The 19,559-nt window shown below is 41.7% G+C and overlaps 1 protein-coding gene across 2 annotated transcripts in view; it reads right to left on the bottom strand.

Annotated features, from left to right (window-relative positions):
• Window positions 1–19,559, bottom strand: part of LOC104336897 (complement C4-A) — a 60,717-nt gene that overhangs the window by 21,533 nt on the left and 19,625 nt on the right. For both annotated transcript variants that reach the window (XM_075420824.1, XM_009942765.2), the window contains 15 exons: window positions 16,542–16,647; window positions 16,243–16,366; window positions 13,794–13,909; window positions 12,880–13,047; window positions 11,965–12,162; window positions 8,053–8,244; window positions 6,564–6,713; window positions 6,026–6,152; window positions 5,604–5,675; window positions 4,534–4,734; window positions 3,510–3,621; window positions 3,212–3,282; window positions 2,140–2,279; window positions 825–1,037; window positions 274–325 (listed from right to left, as the gene is read on the bottom strand). In XM_075420824.1, coding sequence (XP_075276939.1) covers window positions 274–325; window positions 825–1,037; window positions 2,140–2,279; window positions 3,212–3,282; window positions 3,510–3,621; window positions 4,534–4,734; window positions 5,604–5,675; window positions 6,026–6,152; window positions 6,564–6,713; window positions 8,053–8,244; window positions 11,965–12,162; window positions 12,880–13,047; window positions 13,794–13,909; window positions 16,243–16,366; window positions 16,542–16,647 — 2,042 coding nt within the window. The remainder of the gene's footprint in view (window positions 1–273; window positions 326–824; window positions 1,038–2,139; window positions 2,280–3,211; window positions 3,283–3,509; window positions 3,622–4,533; window positions 4,735–5,603; window positions 5,676–6,025; window positions 6,153–6,563; window positions 6,714–8,052; window positions 8,245–11,964; window positions 12,163–12,879; window positions 13,048–13,793; window positions 13,910–16,242; window positions 16,367–16,541; window positions 16,648–19,559) is intronic.

Genomic DNA, 19,559 nt, shown 5'->3' with positions numbered 1-19,559 from the left:
AGAAACGTTAAATAGAAACTTATGAAAAGAAACATATCTTTCTTACATTGATTTAATTTTCAATCATTAGTAATATTTAGAATTAAATGATTTTTTTTTCCTTGTCTTTTGCTATGTATTGGATGATGAGATTTGTGACAAGATTTGGTCAACCAAAGCAATGTTTGTATGTTCAGAAGTATTCCACTCTACCCATCAGATATTCACACCAGGCTTACAGCCCCTGTCCCTGTCTCAGACCTCATCTGTATCTAACTCTTTTGTGTAACTTACAGCCGCTATTAATGCAAATGGTCTTTTCTTCTCTCTGTAAAACACCTTCAGCCTGTAAAATTGAGGAAAGAAAAGTGAAAATTTTTGCAAGCACTCACACTTGAAATTCAGCTGCACGAAAGCTGCAATCCCCGCCCTTGCATAAGACCAGCAGATGGCAGAAACAGGTTATTTTGGAGCAGAGATTTCTCTCCAGGTGAAAATGAAGCTTGAAATGAGAATTTCAGTCTCCCAATTGAAATGCTAGTGAACAAAATTGACTCTTTGTTATTATTGATATATATCCCTGACTGAAATTTCTTTAACCACAAATAACCCAGAAAAATTAAACTTCAAAGTTTATTCTCAGTTTTGTGAGCTGTGCAAGTCCAGTTCACAGGTGGACTCGCTTTAACAAACCTATCATCTATGAAATCCACCAAATTCTAAGGCTTCCAGCCTTATGTTTCTAGGATTTCATTCGCTCTATGAGAGCTCCACACATAGTGAAGATTATATTCGAGGAGAAACACATATTCATGAAGTGCCTGCCCTCAACTAGTTATACTTACCACAACATTGAGGTTCTTGCTAATGCTGTCACTGTGCCGAGAAACTGTGTCGAGAGCAGTAATAGTAATTGGAAATTCTCCCACAGCCAGAGGGACAGCTGAGAAGTAGGCTGGTGTTGCAGAGTTCCCCTTAGCTACCAGCATCAGCCGCACAGCCTTCTCCTTTGCCTCTGCAGTGCACAGCCCCCTCACTGCTTCCATTGTCACATTAACCTGGGGGGACAAGGCAATAACACATGAAGAATACTCCAGATCCACCACATCTAGACAAGAATAGGAAATGAGAAACAGGTATCAGAGGAGACATGAGCTTAAAAATTAATTAGCAATGCAGACATTTTGCAAGGCAGAGTGTGTTTTTCACTCCCTTGAATTTACTAGTCTCTGTTTAAAAAATGGGAAAACATTTTCACCAAGAAGTGATCAAATGCTGGCAGAGATTGTCTAAAGAGGTAGAGGAGTCTCCCTCCTTGGAGATATTCAGTATTTGACTGGACAAGGCCCTGAACAACCTGCTCTGACTGGATCTGCTGTGACCAGCGAGTTGGACTAGAGACCTCTGGAGATCCCCTCCAATCTAAAGTGTTCTATGACCCTATAGTCTGTTAACATTCATCTACATTGACTAGGGCTGTAAAGGTAAATCAGCTAGTATTTCTCCATTACATTGAATTTGCAATATAGTTTTGGCCTATCTTGAAGTAAGGTAAGTAAGGGAAGTAAGAAAGATAGTACTTTTATACATCGCAGCTCCACACCATTCAACATAGTTCAGAAGATGCTGGTCAAACAGAGCTAGCTGAGAGATGGGAAGAGATGAAAAAGAAGACCATCGGCCTGAGGATGATGGAGGCCCTAAACCCAGTGACAGCTGTGGCCATATGCAGAATTGGATAGGTGCTGCATGCAGAGAAAAACTGGCTTTGCATTATATGAATTTTCTGGCTAACATAATGGACTGTGTGCTCGTACTTTACCTCTCTCTCTTGTGTACCTGCTTTATCAGCAGCTGGGTGTTGCCCAGATTAGCAGACAGCAAAAAAGTAGCTGGTTGCTTCAATGAAGGGGGAGAAGACATATCAAAAGACAAGGAATCTGGCTGTGTAGTGTGCTAAATAAGATCTGTTTTGTGCAGTAAGTTTGACTGGCAAGTAGAACTGGATACTCTCCCTGGGGAGACTTTCAAAATGGGAGCGCTGTGTCTGGGCTGTAGGAGGGCACTGAAAGGTAGCTGGGTCACTTACATTAAATTGTTACATAGCTATGTATCTAGCCAGATAGATGTCTATAGCACAGCAGTTGGTGGTAATACTACCTGGAGATCGTTGGGCAGATAGTTGTAGACCACTGCTTTTATTTCTAGTTGTTCGTGTCGTCTAATTGAGTATGGTAATCTCAGGGATACAAAAAAGTCTTTGAACACTGAAAAGGTGTGGGGCTCAGCTATGCAAAATCCTGGGGCGACAAAAAAAACAGAGTTGAGAATTACACACTTAACATCAGCGGATGGAAAGTTAAATGTCTAATCAAAACTCATTGCCTGGGCTCCCCTGGGGTCAAAAGCAGGACAGGGAGATGAGCATAGCCAGAAAGCATTTAAACTCACCTGCGCTACAGACCTATCTCTGGGGTAGACGATTTGCCCGCTGGAGTCACTGCCATGGTTTTTGATAGGTAGAATTTGGCAGGAATGTTTGTAGCTTCAGTGAGTGAAATGTGGCCCAGCTTTCCTGCAAGGGCCATGTTTAAATGAACTTTCCTCGCTTTCTGTAAATAAACTCCATGGCCATCACTGCATCCGTGGATAAGTCTCCCTTTCCGGAGAGGAGTGGAGCCTTTGTCCCTCCTGTGTGGTCCCGGTCAGTCCCCAGGAGCTCCCAGAGAGCAGCACCTGGGAACCTGGGCTCTCTAGCATCCAGCCCTTACTGATCCTCTGCTAGTCTCCTGGTGCTCTTCTCTTCTTTTCTCTGGTTTTCCAGAGACCACAAACTGTCTTGCTTCTCCGACATGGCCAGAACTCGCTCCCAGAAGTATTAAAATAAAAACGGTATTTTTACTGCTACCTTTCTTGTGGCTTCCTGGCCATGTGGAAGCTACAATGAGATAGTTTATTGATTTGATAGAATAGGAGACAGTTTTGATTGCATAATCCATGCTCTTTCAGAGCCCACTTCATGTTGTTTTCATAAGTATGTATCTATCCTTTAAATTCTAGTTAGACTTTAATATGGCCTAAAAGAGAAGAGTGAATGTCACGATCAAAACACTTTGTGTTTTTCAGTACAGACTGTCTCAATCTGTTGATATAACAGTTTCTCTGTTTTAAAAAATATGTGTTCTCTATTCATCCGTATGAAGAAACCAAGAAAATTACCCAATACTTTTACCTTTTTGGGGAGATATGCTTATTGCCTGAACTTCCCAGGTAGTTATAGAGTCAGGAGCAAGGTTATGTACACTAAGAAACACAAAACAAAATGTATTAGGAAGGACGTATAAAATGTAAACATTGTCATTTGTTGAAGTTTGAATTTTGTAAGGGAAAAAATATTCCCTCAGTTGTGGAGACAAGGTACTTGCAAATATTCAGAAGCCCTCTGTATCAGAAAACACATAAAGCTAATATTTGTATACATTTTACTGTACAAATTTAGAAATATTCACCTAGTCAGGTAATATAGTTACCTGTGTTTTCCAGGGTTTGTCACTTCTTCAAAACTCCACCACCAGCTCTCGGGAAAATAACTGCGCAAGGTGACAGAAGTTTCATCAAAAAATTCTTCGTGGTCATCATAGTCTGTAAAACAAGAGTGGAGTTTCTGTTCTGAAGTCTTTGGCTGCTGACCTTACACTGTCTTGCAGGCAGTCAGTTTGCAGAGAAAAAGCAGCATGACAAATACACGGAGTTGCAAGACTTAATCTGAGTTTCATCTTGTGCATTAAAAAAAAAAATGCTGAAGGAAAAGGAACAACGACCATAGACCGTCATTAAGAAAAGGATAATTGCAAGTTCAATAACTATATGCTACCAAACAAGAAAACATTTCCCTTTAGTAATGTGGAGCAAAGATGCTCCCACCGTCTCATGTTTGTGACAGACAGAGCTTGAAATGAGGGCTCTGAGAAAAATGGTAGCAGAAATTACACTTAGAATGGGGTCATTTTCAACATGATTTTTTTTTTTTTTATGACATGACCTCTTCTGTGATCAGCGAGAGACTCTGGGGAGAAGAAAGGAAGAAAGAGACAAAATTGTTCCTGGCTGAGGTGGTCTCTACTCGTGAGGCAGTGTTTTGGAGTTACTCGGGTGTTATAACAGTAGTACCAGTAATAAAATAGTCACAAATCCAAGATCACTCAGACCCCTGAATGCAGACAACCACCCCCTTCTCTGCTCTGCTTTTTGCAGCCTCCGGGGGTGTGGGCAGGGGCTGACAGCTCCTCTGTACGGCTGTTCCGGGGCCACAAGTGCCTGAAGCGATGCCTGACTTGTCTCACTCCAAGAATTTGTCCTGTCCCACTCCCACATTCACAGTGTACACTTGTGAAGATGCAACGGTGTGTGGGTGCTGCACTATACTGGGGCTCACTGAAATAGTGATGTGAAAACTTCCCCCTCGGCCCCACAGAATTAAATGCCCCTTAACCCTCCCTTGCCACCACATGAATGGTATTTTTTTGTAAGCAGTTGCACGCCACTGTTGCTTACATCGTGCCAAGCCCACTCTGGTCCACCGCTTTGCCTCCTTCCTGAGGGCTGTGGCTTTCTCACAGCAGTCCTGGAAGGCGTTTCTGCATTCGGGGGAGCCAGCCACCTTTGTTAGCCTTTTCGCACAAGAAAACCTCATGGGATTTAATTTCATTCCATCTTCACAGCATTTTCGTAGATCAGTGTTTTGGTATTTGCTGGCTGCAATGTAATTAAAACCAGTATTAGTGCAGCGGAAGTGGCAAAAAACGTAAAAGTGTTCATGGTGCTCATTCCTCGCATTCTTTGCAGTTAATATTAGCTGCTATTACAACAGTATTCCTTCATCCAAGTACCTGTTCTCCATCCTAAAAACAGTCCACAAACACAGGAGGAAAGAATGGGCCCTACAGCATCCTAGATATTCTATTCTGAGCTTTCTCTTCAAATTCAGACTGTGACTGAAAACGCCTCCTTGGCACACTGGAATTAGGTATCTTGATAGAAATAGCTATGGCAGTGTTCTCATTCTTGAATAAAGAGACCGATTTCAAAGGAAGATCCCAGCATCAAGCCTTCATGTCTTCTGGCAAGGAAATATCAATTTGTGTGAACTCTTTTATTTTAAAATTTAGAAGAAATGTTATACTAGCTCTTGTCTTAATTAGAGCACAAAATAGAAAAACTGGTACAACTTCAAAGCAGAATGTCAAGAAAATAAATCAGGACCTATAAAACAATTTCTGGTCACACAAATAAATTTGAAAAACTTTAAAGCCATAACTGATTCCATGACATGATATCTAGTAGAAGTACTACACATATGGGATTAGAAACTGGTGAATCTGTTTCCATTTGCAGCCAGGCCCCTCTTTGTCTTGGTTTTTTGAATTGTTTTGATAGATGATGCATCAGGTCACACGACATAGCTTACACACTTGTGCTACATTATGTCACTTAATGCAAGAATTTGGACTATGAATATCTTGGTATCCTTTCCTGTCCCTTTGCTTCTTGCCCACTAGATCCCAGCCAGTTCCCTTTGTATCCCCCTGCTAAGCCTTTCAGGCCACCCAGATGAACAGACATACCAATTCCTGACATTTTCTTCTGAAAATCCAAAGATCTCTTCTGCCTTCTGCTCACCTGGAGGCACTGATATCCTGGGAAAGCAGAACAGAACATCTTGGTCACGCTACTATGACAATAACAGCCTGATCATTCAGGTCGTTGATGGAAGACCCATCTCATTCCCAGCAGACCCACAGATTGCCAAGTTTCCTTACAGCCCCAGCCAACTGCTGCCCACCCCAGCTGAGCTGGGCACCAAAGGACCAGCAGCCAAGTTCTGGGCTGTCTGAACTGCCAGCACCCAGTGGAAGAACAGAAGAAGGAATATCCGCAGACAAGGGAGATCTTCCAGTATCATGATAAAATGTTCCTGATTTTTAAGCAGTTGACCTCCCCAGGTCTGTAGTGGTCTTGTGCAAAGTAAAGGGCAGATTGCACTTACCTTCCCGAGCGTTGGATATAATTGTATCTGATAAAAAGGCCAGACCAACATCAGTAAAAACTTGAACACTGTCTTCACCACCACCTGGAGAACATCCAAGATCATATGAATTCATAGCATTAAATACCTGCCAAACAAAATAGCATAGATGTACTGGACACACTTGACACACTTGAAAAATGGGGTTTTTTTAATACATATTAAGAATTTCTTGTAGCCTTGGACTCACAGAAGCAAGACAAACTGGTGGTACAAGCTACATTTGGAAACAGATTAAAGTTGAGGGATGTTTTAGTTGGGGAATGCTTTCAAGTAATGCTTTTTTAATTTAAACACTTCTCTGTTGTAGCATGGAAATACTCAAATATATCATTCACCTTGAATAGATCTTAAACTGCAAAAGCAAAAGCATTTTGAAGTTTAGCAAAGCTATGATTAAGCAATTAATATCCATTAAAGACATTTTGATCCACTCATCAGTCATGGGAAATTTTGCTTGACTAGTAGAGAGGATATTTTCTTCCAACAGATATCTCACCTTTTTGGCTGTAAGCTTATTTTTCTTGTTCAGAATGAAAACTGCTTTATCAACCACAGCTAAGGCAACTGTTCCTGCATGGTCTGTTTCAATTAGTAAATTAATGTTGTCTGTTGGTTCATATATCTCTTGTTCTGTTCTCACTTTAATCTAAATAGAAAATATTGAAACAAAAATGTCGCAGTTGTTAATAAAAAACAAAGACTCTTCAGGCAGGGAATCCTGTCAGCTGTGACCATGAGCAGCTCGAGGCTGGGGGATGGTCCTGTTTTGCGGTGTTACTGCCTGGGACCCTGCCTTTTGGAAGATGTAGATGCAGATATCTCACACTGGAGGATAACATGGCGGGTTAAAAGATGTGTTGTGCAGGATACTGGATGCTGTCTTTCAATGACATGTAAGCACTAATGGGAATTAAAAGTGTGTGTAAGGGCTTTGCTGAACTAGGGCCTTCAACATCATCCTCCAGTGGAAACGAAATTATCATGAAATACAGCAAAAGACTGGTTAATGTATAAAATTAACTGACTCAAAACAGTCTATAATAGTACTACCTCCTTTCCATCTCACACTTGAATTTTTCAACATGGCTGGGTTCAGATCTGGCGCATATCTGATGTGGATTCTTCTGTGGTTTAGGAGGAAGTAGGCATGGTGATTATGAGAATAATGGGGAATTATTAACAGAAACACCATCTGGAATGTTCCTTGGTTTTGTCATTTTATGAATGAAGAATTGTCTTGTGTGTTAGAGATAGATAATTTTTCTTGCAAACTTTTTTCTCAGTGGACTATCAACTTCTTTTTCCAAAACAAGTATTTTCAGGGGTGAAAAAAATCAGTTGTGTTTCATGTTATTCTGAAAAATACTCTTGAATTATTTTTTCCTTTTTACTTCATGGTACCAAAAAGGAGGAGGAGAAAGGTGAAAGAAAGGCTAAGAGGGACTCCTGTTTTGTCGACACTTCATATTCTAATGTAAATGAAGTTTTTTTTTTGAAAGTACTTTTGAAGTGCTACAAAATCACAGAAAATTGCTTTTGAAAGAAATGAAAAAGCTTGAAAAATTACTTCAAACTCCTTTTTAAATTTTTTTTCCAATAAATTGCTTCACTCTTTCATTTGATGAACTTCACTACAAAACCACAAAGTTATAGAGTCTATCCCTCAAAAATTCTATTGGCGTTTCCCTGTGGTTTTCCAGTATATAGACACTTCCAGAGGAGGATTTATCTGCATGAAACTGTATTTTTCATCTCTTTGAGGCACAACCTGTCCTATGGGAGAAGGCTGTCTCTGCCATCACTCCTGGAAGCCTTTCCAAGCTGTACCTTTTAGTGAGAATCCTGACAACTTTTTTCAATAAAAATGAAAATTTACATCATGTCTTTCACTTGTTAGCCCCAGGCCTGCACTCACTCTGCTGATACCCCATGCTTTTGTTTTTGTTTCAGTGTACAATAACAGAAGCTACTTGCTTTGAAAGTACCTTTCCTTCGCAGACATCTGTAACGTCCACCCATACAGAATCGGCGACAATCTCTTGATGGCCCTTGTTCGCAATGAAGTAGTAAGCTAAAAAGCGAAAGGCAGGCACCATTTTCTCAGTGATTTTAAGGTTTATTATTTTGTTTGAGGAGGGGACCCTTCCCAAAAGCTCAGCTTGTCCCTTTGCCACAACCTGCAAGGCAGAAACAAACAGAAGCCAAATACTGTGAATACACACACTGGCCATTATATTGCATAATTTTACGTACACATATACAATTTTCTGAGGACATTTCTATTCAAAATGTATTCTTTTCTAATGGCATCTCATAGTTTTAATTCCCAGCTTGGGTACCAGTAGCCTGGAGGAGACCAGCACACAGTACCTCTAGCATAGGAACATGGTGGTAAGCCTCTGCTTGCACTGGTCCTGTGGCCTGGGTTTGAACAGAAATCTACCTCCCTCCATTAAGTCTTAGAGCTTGAAAAGGCGGTCCCAGATGGAAGTCTTATTTTTGCCTTCTGCAATAACAAGCCATGACCCCCAGGAGGGTATCAGCTTTATTTAATCTGTCATCAGTACTGAATCTTTCAGGTGGTGTGAAGGGTTTGGAACAGGAGGTTTCACTGAAAAAGTGTTATTCAGGGTAAAGTGTCACAGACTGGCTCTTAACTGATTTTGGCCCATCTTGCGCTATTTAATTACTTTCTTCCTGCGTTATGCTAATTATATTCATGGGTTGTCAGAGGAGTGGAAAACAGACACAGTGGAATCCAACAATTTGCATGCAGCTTTCCTAAAGGCACAATGAATGCGCTTCAGGAAGAAACAAAGCTACGGTCTGAAATAAAGCTGGGGCTGAAATCCTCACTGTCTTCATTTAGGTGACCTGAATTTGGGAGACAGCCTCATTGCTGAGCTCCAGCAGTGTCTTCCACCACCCCTCCCACCCACCCGACCTGCCCAGCACTGTGCCTTCCCGGAGCCCAGCAGCCACAATTCCAACACCATGCTAAGTCATCCAATTAAAACAAAACCCAAAACGTAAATTTAACTCCTAGGGATACGATTATTTCAGTACATCAGAGTTCTATTAACTGGTAACTGGTGCCCGTGGTGCTTATCATCGTGGGAAATTTAAGCTGCCAAGGGAAATTACGACAAAGAGAGGGAGAAGAGTATTTAAACATATTGGACATTCAACAGATTTGCTCTTGGAATGTATCCACAAACACATTTGTCTCCTTCAGCAAAATAAATACTTTGCATTCCTGGTCCCAGTCTGAGCAGGATTGTTTCCTGGCTTTTTCATCTATAGAACTGCTTTTCAGACCCAGTTTCAGGATGCTGTTTAGGACCACAACAGCCAATGTCTTCAGTGAGCCTTCATGACATTATCTGTTGGAGATAACGGTGACCTACCTGTTGACTAACATCAGGTGCAGGTACTATGGAGCCGTGGTAATAGAATAATCATGTGTTTTTATGAAATAAAAAATATTTAACTACAAAAGACATTTTCTGAGATCATAGAATCAGAATCACAGAATGGTAGGGGTTGGAAGGGACCTTTATAGGTCATCTAGTCCAACCCCTGTGCAATAAGCAGGGATATCTGCCACTAGATCAGGATGATCATATACCTGTTCAATCTGACCTTGAATGTTTCCAGGGATGGGGCACCTACCACCTCTCTGGGCAACTTGTTCCTGTGGTTCACCACCCTCACTGTAAAAAATCTCTTCACTACATCCAGTCTAAAACTACCCTCTTTTAGTTTAAAAGCATTACCCCTTCTCCTATCTCAACAGACCCTGTGAAAAAGTTTGTCCCTTACTTTCTTATAAGCCCCCTTCAGGTACTGGAAGGCTGCTATAAGGTCTCCCCGCAGCCTTCTCTTCTCCAAGCTGAACAACCCCAAGTCTCTCAGCCTTTCTTCACAGGAGAGGTGCTCAGCCCTCGGATCATCTTTGTGGCCCTCCTCTGGACCCTCTCCAACAGTTCCATATCTTTCCTGTGCTGGGGGATCCAGAGCTGGATGCAGGACTCCAGGTGGGGTCTTACCAGAGTGGAGCAGAGGGGCAGAATCACCTCCTTTGACCTGCTGGCCATGCTGGTTTTGATGCAGCCCAGGATACGGTTGACTTTCTGGGCTTCAAGCACATGTTGCTCGCTCATGTCCAGCTTTTCATCCATCAGTACCCCCAAGTCCTTCTTGGTAGGACTGCTGTCAATCTCTTCATCCCCCAGCCTGTATTGATACTGGGGGTTTCCCCGACCCAGATGCAGGACCTTGCACTTGGCCTTGTTGAACCTCATGCGGGTCACATGGGCTCACTTCTCAAGCTTCTCCAGGTCCCTCTTAATAGCATCCCATCCATCAGGTGTGTCAACCATAGTGCTCAGCATGGTGTTGTCTGAAAACTTGCTGAGGGTGTACTCGATCCCACTGTCTATGTTGTTGATGAACATACTAAGCAGCACAAACTGAAGCACAGGAAGTTCCTTCTGAACATGAGGAAGAACTTCTTCCCTCTGAGGGTGACGGAGCACTGGAACAGGCTGCCCAGGGAGGTTGTGGAGTCTGCTTCACTGGAGATATTCAAGACCTGCCTGGACAAGGTCCTCTACAGCCTTCTGTAGGTGACCCTGCTTCGGCAGGAGGGTCGGACTAGATGACCCAAGAGGTCCCTTCCAACCCCTACCATTCTGTGATTCTGTGGTCCCAGTGTGGACCCCTGAGGGAAACCACTTGTCACTGATCTCCATCTGGACATCGAGCCATTGACCTCTACCCTTGGATATGACCTTCCAACCAATTCCTTGTCTATCAAATAGTCCACCCATCAAATCCATGTTTGTCTAATTTAGAGAGAAGGATGGTATGGGGGACTGTGTTAAAGGCCTTACATATTCAGAGTCCTCCAGAATACAATTAGGTTTTCTAGTTGCAGGGACAGAATCTTATGCGTATGCATGACCTGTCCACAACAAGGTGTGCAGTTCTGTAAAAGCCGAAAAAAAGGCATCTATGGGATTCAGACCAATAAAATAATATTTAATATTGGCTTATTACAAGGAAAGAACACAGACTGGAAGGACTGGGAAAGAATGAGATATGGAGGAAGAGAAATCAAATAGTCATAGATATAATAGAAATTATCTGTCTAGGATTTCAGCTTTCAAGGCTGTCAATTTAGTATTTTTTAAAAATACCCACCTAATTATGCAGACAGACATTACCCTTTATGGACATATTTGCTCTAGACTGTATTAGAAACTACAGACAAAAATTTTTACTTCTGTGTCCTTCTTCATAAGAAAAATTTTAAAAGATTTATATATTACATGCACAAAAACGTGCAAATACATAAAAATAACAGAATCATAGAAATAGTTTCTGGAAGGGGCCTGTGGAAGTCTCTAGGCCAACTGCCTGCTCAACTATGAGCCATCACCAGCATAAGATTAGGTCAGATGTGGTTTTCTCTAGTTGAGTGTTGAATGCTTCTGAGGATGGCGATTCCCTAAACTCTCTGGGGAACCTCTTCTGGTGTTGCATTCACTACTAGTGAAAAGATTTTTCCAAAATGAACCTTCGAGACCATAATTTGTAGCCCTTGTCCCTTGTTATATTGTGTGGCACCACCTAGGATAGGTTGTCTCCATTACTTCTATAATTCCTCTTCAAGTAATTTTAGGTTGTTATCAACTCAGTCGTAGCCTCTTCACCAAACTGAACAAGCCCAGATCCCTCAGCCTCTCTTGGTGGATGAGGTGTACTAGGACACCGGTCATCTCGCTTGCCCTTTGTTGGACCCCCCTCCGGATTCCCATGTATTAGTGAGTAGATAGGTGTTCTAGGTGGTATAATTTGTAAAGAAATTATTGATAAGCTACTATTCTGTTTACCATGTAATAGAAATAGTCAATCCTTCCACTGCCAGACTGATGAATATCATTCAAGGTGATGGGTAATGTATCTCCGGGTGTCACGACAGTATGCGGTATGCTGATGCTGAGGTAGTTCAGGGAAGAAGACTGGTATCTTTCAGCTCTGATACTGATTTCAGGTGATTCTAATCTTTCTTTTCCCTCCTCAGCCTTTACCTGCCAGGGAAGAAAAGGACAGAGTGAGTAAAGTGTCCCTCAGGAGACAGTGTATATTGTCAGCTTTAGTTCATATCTTGCTGGGTTATTCAGAAAATGCTGGGAAATTAGATGAACCACTACTGAGACCTCATTAGCAGAATCTGGTATCAAAACCCCAGGATTTTAATTACTTTATTCTCTCACCCTATTTTTTCTGTTACTGTATTTGCCCTTGAAATTTACCAGCCTTGGCTCTTTCTGAATGAGAATCAATGGCTCAAAAAGTGATTTTGTACTTTGACAACTTTTTTCCCTTTTTACAGTGTTTACATAATTGAACCCTCTAAGTGTCCAGATGTAGCCTACAGTCTGCATTGCTCAGGACCTTTTCCTTCATCTTCTTCTCATCATTCACTGTCACTTCTCAATGTGATATTCCTTACAGTCCCATTTGGATCCTTCATGCTAGGAAAATGCACATCTGAACCACAAAAAAAGTGCCACTACCACCGATGCATGTACTCCCAAAGCTCCGATGTACGAGAGTGTAGTTCATTGCATGAGACATCCCTCAGGCCCCTGGTCTCTCTAACATCTTTTACATGATCTGGACAAAGCTGTTCCACTGTCTATGACTATTTAACGAAAACTGATCACCTTCACAGTCATTTGTAATTGTCTTATGAGCTATTCTCAGCAGTACATTTTAAAGATGGATGTTTGGGTTTTCTTTACCATGATTTGAAGCATCTGAGCATCCGCAGGGATATCAAATGTAAAGGAGATTAGGCCCTCTTTATTAGAAAGTGCATTTTTCTTCACTGGAGCTTTTCCAGATGAGGTAACAGTAGCAGTGACAGGTACAGAGGCAGCAGGAGAGCCGTCAGTCAAAGTGACAGATGCCTATTGGAAAAAAATGTTTTTCTGTTACTTGAAGGAAACGTCTAGGTTTTAAAAATTCCCTCAAACAAGAAGCATTTCTTTTTATAAACTGAAAAGAAATATAAAACTGTACATGTCAGTTATTGAGAACTGGAGCTTTGAGAGAAGGGAGTAGCAATTGACCCGGTCTGGACTGCAGCTAAGGTAAAAATCTGTGAACACAGATTAACAGCTGCCCTAGATTTTCACTGAGCATCTACTAGGTCACAGCTCATCCCAGGGATATTTAACTATCATAAGGTAAATTTTGAATTTTAACACTTAGAAAATTTTGTAGAAAAACTTGAAGGTATGAAGCTTAAAACCTCAAAAACTTAAGTGCATTTTTTTAAAAAGAGACAAAATTCTCTTTTATTTTTCAGAATTATAATTTGATATGTGATTAAAATAATCATGTTATATCAGAATACTCTTTTGATATGGAAATGAGGAAGAGACTGCTACATGTTTTATAAACCCCCTGTTGTGCAACAGTGGGCAGATGACTTCCGGAACAGAAACACAGCTTTTCCTGGCTTCAACTTCCCTGCTCAGGCTCTGTGAGTAGAGAAATGAGACAAACCAGACAGTAGCTCTGTGTTGGACCTGTTCCTGAAAGTCTCTGTCTTACAGAGCTCCCATGGATCAGATAAGGATTTTATAAACAGAACAGATATAAATCCCTTGCCATGGAGACAAACGGACACAGTTGGTGAAATACTACGTACCACAACAGAGAAGGAAGCTCCCGGCACGAAATACTTTTTGGTGTTAGACAGATCAACAGTATAAGGAGATTTCACAAACTTCACATTGCTGAGTTCTTCTTCCCTCATCTCGCCACCTGTTAATATGAAACAATCTGTGTTTTCATGAGAGCAATAACTATGTACTTGTGTATTACCATAGCATCCATCATTTCTGTTTTCAAGATTAATTGCATTTTTAGCAGCATATATGAAGAAAACTGAAATATCATCCCTCCCCAGAGAGCTTCAGTCCTGAGAAGAGGAAGACATGGATGCTGGTGGATGGGGACACAACCAGAGACAGGCCGACCAGTGCTATGCATGCGGTGCTCCAGCAAGACGGCACTGGCAGCTGTGCGCTCTCAACAGCTCAAAAATGGAGACCCGCGAAGTGGTTTGTTACACACAACATAAAAATACCCCTCCAACACACCAGTTGCGACAAGGTGCCTGCAAACACAGAACACACCGGTACAACAGGAGCCGCTGCGGCTGTGCACCCCCCTTTCTGAGCCACCGGGGCTTTGTTCCTGGGGGAAGGTTACACTGAAGTCCAACATAAAAGTCATTCAGAATCAGTAGGGGGTTTTGGACCCTAGATCTCTAATTTTCTGAAACAGGATTTTTTCCATTGTTGACTGCTGATGAGAGTTAATGTTACTTAGTATCATCTTCTTCAACTTCATACCTATCAGACAGCTTGAGCATCTGCTTACCATCACAGATTCTTCTAGTTAAACCACTCATTCATCTAGTTAACTTCTAGTTAAAACACTACATGTAACTCCTACTAAAAACAAGTTACATGGTTTACATGAAACTAAGTGCATTTAGACATACTTTCAAAGTTCTAATTTTCCGCTGTAACACTCCAAGGTTGAGCAGTAAAGACCACAAGCCTTGCCCTGTTTTACGTAGAATTCTTACCAAAGCCAGCAAGTACACGAGTGTGGAGACAGCTTGCCAGTGGGGGAAAGAGGAATCATGCACAGCATGGTAGAGACCACACGACACCGAGATCTCTATGTCCATGATGCTGTTGTGGTAGCGGGAGGTCTCTCAGCCCCTTTTGCTCTTGCAGTAAACATTGTAGTAATAGTGCATGTAAGAACCTATAGTAGATTATACTGAAGAACTGCACAGCTGCAATACATTTGACTTAATTTTAGGATTCGAAGGAATCCTAATTAAAATTAAGGATTTTTAGGGATTTTTAGGATTCCAGTAATTGTGATCTAAGTAACTAGACTCCTTCTATAGCCAATGGGAACAGACACCTCTAGAGTGCAGTTTATGCCATCCATTCTCCATACTGATTACACAAAGTGCCAGAGCATCAAGCTCTGACTAGATACTTTGCTTTCAGATATTTAAAGTAAAAAGGATCAATCTCCCTATAAGCAACAAGAAAAATCTTGCCCATGTTTAAAAGATCAGCTTCATCGCAGATTCAGCTTCAGAGGTCAGCACTGAAGTTGCACCTCTTGCCTTAGCCTCGTGTGACAAATGATAGCACTTGCTACAGCCCAAATAACACGTCAACCACTCCATCCAGTTCAACTCAGTGCTCACTTGTGGGTTGTGCAAAGACATTTGGGGGCCTACTCAGTGTGCTTAGCACTGCTGTGGACAAATATCTGCACAAATCCCTTGTAATGAACTGTGGAAATATTTGTGCTCTAGGAAAAAGAAGGCAAAGAGCCATTGAAAAACTTCCGGATAGGAACGCTCCAGGCTGATGTCCCAAATGAACAGCAAGACCAAACTATTTGCACTATATTGTGGTTGTGCATATGTCAGCTATCACAGTCTGACAAAACTGTGGGGAGGCAGAAGAGGACAAGCAGGACTCACAAGGGCTAGATACTCCTCTGCATTGCAGTGTAGCTGTAGTACACATGCCTCAAATTTAGACTGACAGCTTAGCCAGCTGAGGTACAAAGCAAGCTAAGATACCAAGCTCTGCTAGTACTTGGTTTGGAAGGAGAAGATGTGGCTGAAGCAAGTGGTCAAACAAGATTATAAGGGGAGCAATTTAGTTGTCTTCATACAAGTGTTTGGTGCCACTTTAGAGGGACAAGGATATCTTAGATATCCTTACACAGCTGCTTATTATGGGACAGATCCTATAGGGGAATACTTCTAGAAGACTCGAGCACTTCTGGAGTGGCAGTGGAAGACCACACAGAACCACACAGGGCATTTAAAATGGTACTGGACATTTGTGTTCAGACAAGTGAATCCCACCCGATATAAGTTTGTGCACAGAAGGAGGTCAGATGAATGAGACTGTCATGCACTCTTGCACGAGCAAGCTTTGCAGTGAAGGTTGATCCAGCAGGATAAGTTTTCCCACACGGTGGATTACATTAGAGAAAGATTAATGTAAATATTACAGACTGTATCAAACAAAGCATAGTGAACTCACTTGCAGTTTCTAGAGTGGTAACAGCAACATATAAATGAAACCCTTCTAGAGTGGAAATACTCCTTCCTGATTTCTCTTCCAGAAGTGGTGTATTTAAAGTAACTCTTCCTTTTCCATTCTGAATCTAAAATAAAAGCAGGGGAAAAAAGTAACAGCTGTTCCCGGTTAGTTGCTATTAGTTTATAAAAATTGTTGCTTATAGCATGACTATGATATTACAGGGATCTATATTTTGATAATTTCTGACATGCAGCTCACCTGGGATAAATGAGAATAGTTCGTTGAACTTGAGTACTTACTGATAGCTGTTGTTCCAGGCCTGGGAGAAAGACTTTTTTCTCATTTTCATCAAGTATACCAAACCGTACGTATGCAATACCTTGAATCCCTTTCCCATAAGAATGTCTTTGGAAGGAAAAGAAGTGAGGAGATGAATCATTGCATTAATAAAAAGCAAGCATAAATCAAAGTAATAATTTTATGCTGAAATAAGTAGGTCTATCTGTAGGCATCCCGCCTATTACTAACAGCTGGAAATCAGAAAAACAGTCACACTCACTGATAACACAAACATGAAGACTTTCAGTGATCTATGTACAAAGCGGTGATTTCAACTGCAGACAAATATATGTAGTAAATCATACTGGCAGAATCACATATGGAGACATGTGGTCGCTGTTTAAACATCACTTCCTCCATGCTCAGGACTGGTGCATCCCCCTGAGCAAGAAATCTAGCAAAGGAGGCAGGAGACCTGCATGGATGAGCAAGGAGCTGCTAGCAGAACTCAGATGGAAAAGAAAGGTCTACAGCCCCATCTGGAGGACTGTGTCCAGTTCTGGGCTCCCCAGTTCAAGAAAGATGAGGGGATACTGGAGAGAGTCCAGCGGAGGGCTGCAAGGATGATGAGGGGACTGAAGCATCTCTCCTATGAGGAAAGGCTGAGGGAGCTGGGCTTGTTCAGCCTGGAGAAGAGAAGGCTGAGAGGGGATCATCTAAATGCCTGTAAATATCTTAAGGGTGGGTGTCAAGAGGACGGGGACAGACTTTTCAGTGGTGCCCAGCAAGAAGACAAGGGGCACAAACTGAAGCACAGGACGTTCTGTCTGAACATGAGGAAGAACTTCTTCCCTCTGAGGGTGATGGAGCACTGGAACAGGCTGCCCAGGGAGGTTGTGGAGTCTGCTTCTCTGGAGATATTCAAGACCCGCCTGGACAAAGTCCTGTGCAGCCTGCTGTAGGTGACCCTGCTTCGGCAGGAGGGTTGCACTAGATGACCCACAGAGGTCCCTCCGAACCCCAAACGTTCTGTGATTCTGTAATTCTGTGATCTGTCCTGCTGAAATTTTAGTACCTGCATTAGGCAGAGTAGACACGCTCCGCCCCCATGTCTCTCCTACAGATTTAGGCAGTGTAGCACAGGGGCCTCTTCTAAGGGAAATATTTGCCAGATAGGTATCTGGCCACAAATACACCTGAACTCTCCATATTGATCTGGTCATGGAGAGAGAGTATATGGCGTGTTGTGGTACCTGGCAGGCTCCTTACTCAAGGAAAGCCTGGCAGATATCATCCTTCTGCAGCATGGCGTACAATGTGCTACATGAGGCCTGTCACGGCCACACAGGTGTCTTTTGCTTGTGGAAATCCTGCTTCATCTCAGTTCTGTAATGGCTTTTTTGTTGTTCAAACAAAGCCTCTTTCAAATTGACCTGATCAACAGCACTGATCTATACCAGTGAAAATAACTGAGATGCAGTTCTTATGAAAACTGCTTAAAATGCTGGAACTAATAACTACAGGAAACAGCAGTCAATATACCAAATTACTGTTCATTACATGCGTGGCCAGTTCAGAGAAATAAGTTCAATTATCAGGAATTCCATATGTTGATTTTGATGAAATTCAGGCAGGCCTGTGTAGCCCCACTAGAACCTTTTCTAATAGATGAAACAAGAGTATCCAGTTACTCAGCCCCATTTTTCCTCTTAAATAATTGATGTTAATGAGTAGTGAAGTGTATGTGAAGGAGTTGCACAGTCCACAAACTCAAAATTGAGTTCTGCAATATTATAAAGAGAATATTTTGGAAAGGATTAAAATATTAAAGCCAGTTATCTGATATCACTTCTCATCACAATATCAAGTCATCAGGATTAAAGCTAATAATTATTCAATAGAACCAAATAAAGAAGTAAAGGTGAGCAAGAGGAGATGAGAAAAGTTGAGTTTGTTCAGCCAGGCAAAAGGAGATGGATACAGGGTTCTGTCTGCTCTCTCAAGGTGCGGTGGGGAAAGGAAGTATCAGCACAGTCAAGGCGAAGAGCTCAAGGACAGCTGGTAGAAGACCAGCAGGGTACAAGCTGGCCAGGGCTGAATTTAGACCAGAAATAAAACCCAATAGAACTGGGCAGGGTGGAGCATCAGTATTCCACTTGGATACAATGCCAAGGTCCATGAAGCAAATCTAGCAACTGCATTACATTTGGGCCAGGTTAATTAAATTAAATTAAACGAGCACAGTGCAGTCCCAGGGGCTGCAGCCGGCTGGCACAGCACAGCTCATGCCTGCCCTACTAAACCCCTGTCTTCCACACCTGGGGTGGACCTTGGCCCATGGTTCCTCCCAAAGAGTTTCCAGGAGCTGTCTGGGGAGTGCTGTATGGCTGAGGGCGAGCCTGTGCCATGCACTGGGGACTCAGGAACGTTTCCTGGAACTGTTTAGTTTACTACCCAGGTGGCTCAAATATGCTTTCTGGTGTCACGTTCAAATGCAGACAAAGCTCCTTCTCTAGGAGAATAATTTTTCATATATGGAAAGCATCTAAGAAATAATATCTCAAAAGATATTAAATAATATTTGAGTATAATAATAATTTGTTTGCTGCTCTCAGTTTAGAGGGCTTTCCAGAGTCAAACACAAGATGAAATGCAAATGGTCATGGTAGTGATGATACTTTAGTCACATGCACTCACATAGTTCAATGCTAATATTTAATGCCTGTTTAACTTAAGGCTTCTGTAAGTCAAATTCCTTTCACGGTTAGTTACTGTCAGTGCTTAACAAAGTCACAAAGTTTGGTTGTATAGATCAGGCTTTTTTTTTCTTAACTTTTTTCTTTTTCTTTTCTTAACATTTTTCTTTCTTTTTTTTCTTATTTTTCTTTATAATATACTATATTAGCAATTTCTATATCTAGATTTTTCCTCTCTTCTGTATTGACTGTCTCCTCTCTGCCACCCCCATCAGCTACTGAGATACACAAATTATCCAATGGTGACTTATCAATAAGATAGTCTTATATATTCAGGTATGT

The sequence above is a fragment of the Opisthocomus hoazin genome, chromosome 1, assembly GCF_030867145.1.
Source record: "Opisthocomus hoazin isolate bOpiHoa1 chromosome 1, bOpiHoa1.hap1, whole genome shotgun sequence".
Taxonomy (NCBI): Eukaryota; Metazoa; Chordata; class Aves; order Opisthocomiformes; family Opisthocomidae; genus Opisthocomus; species Opisthocomus hoazin.
The sequence above is the reverse complement of the archived record's forward strand: the minus strand, read 5'-3'. Positions and strand labels throughout refer to the sequence as shown.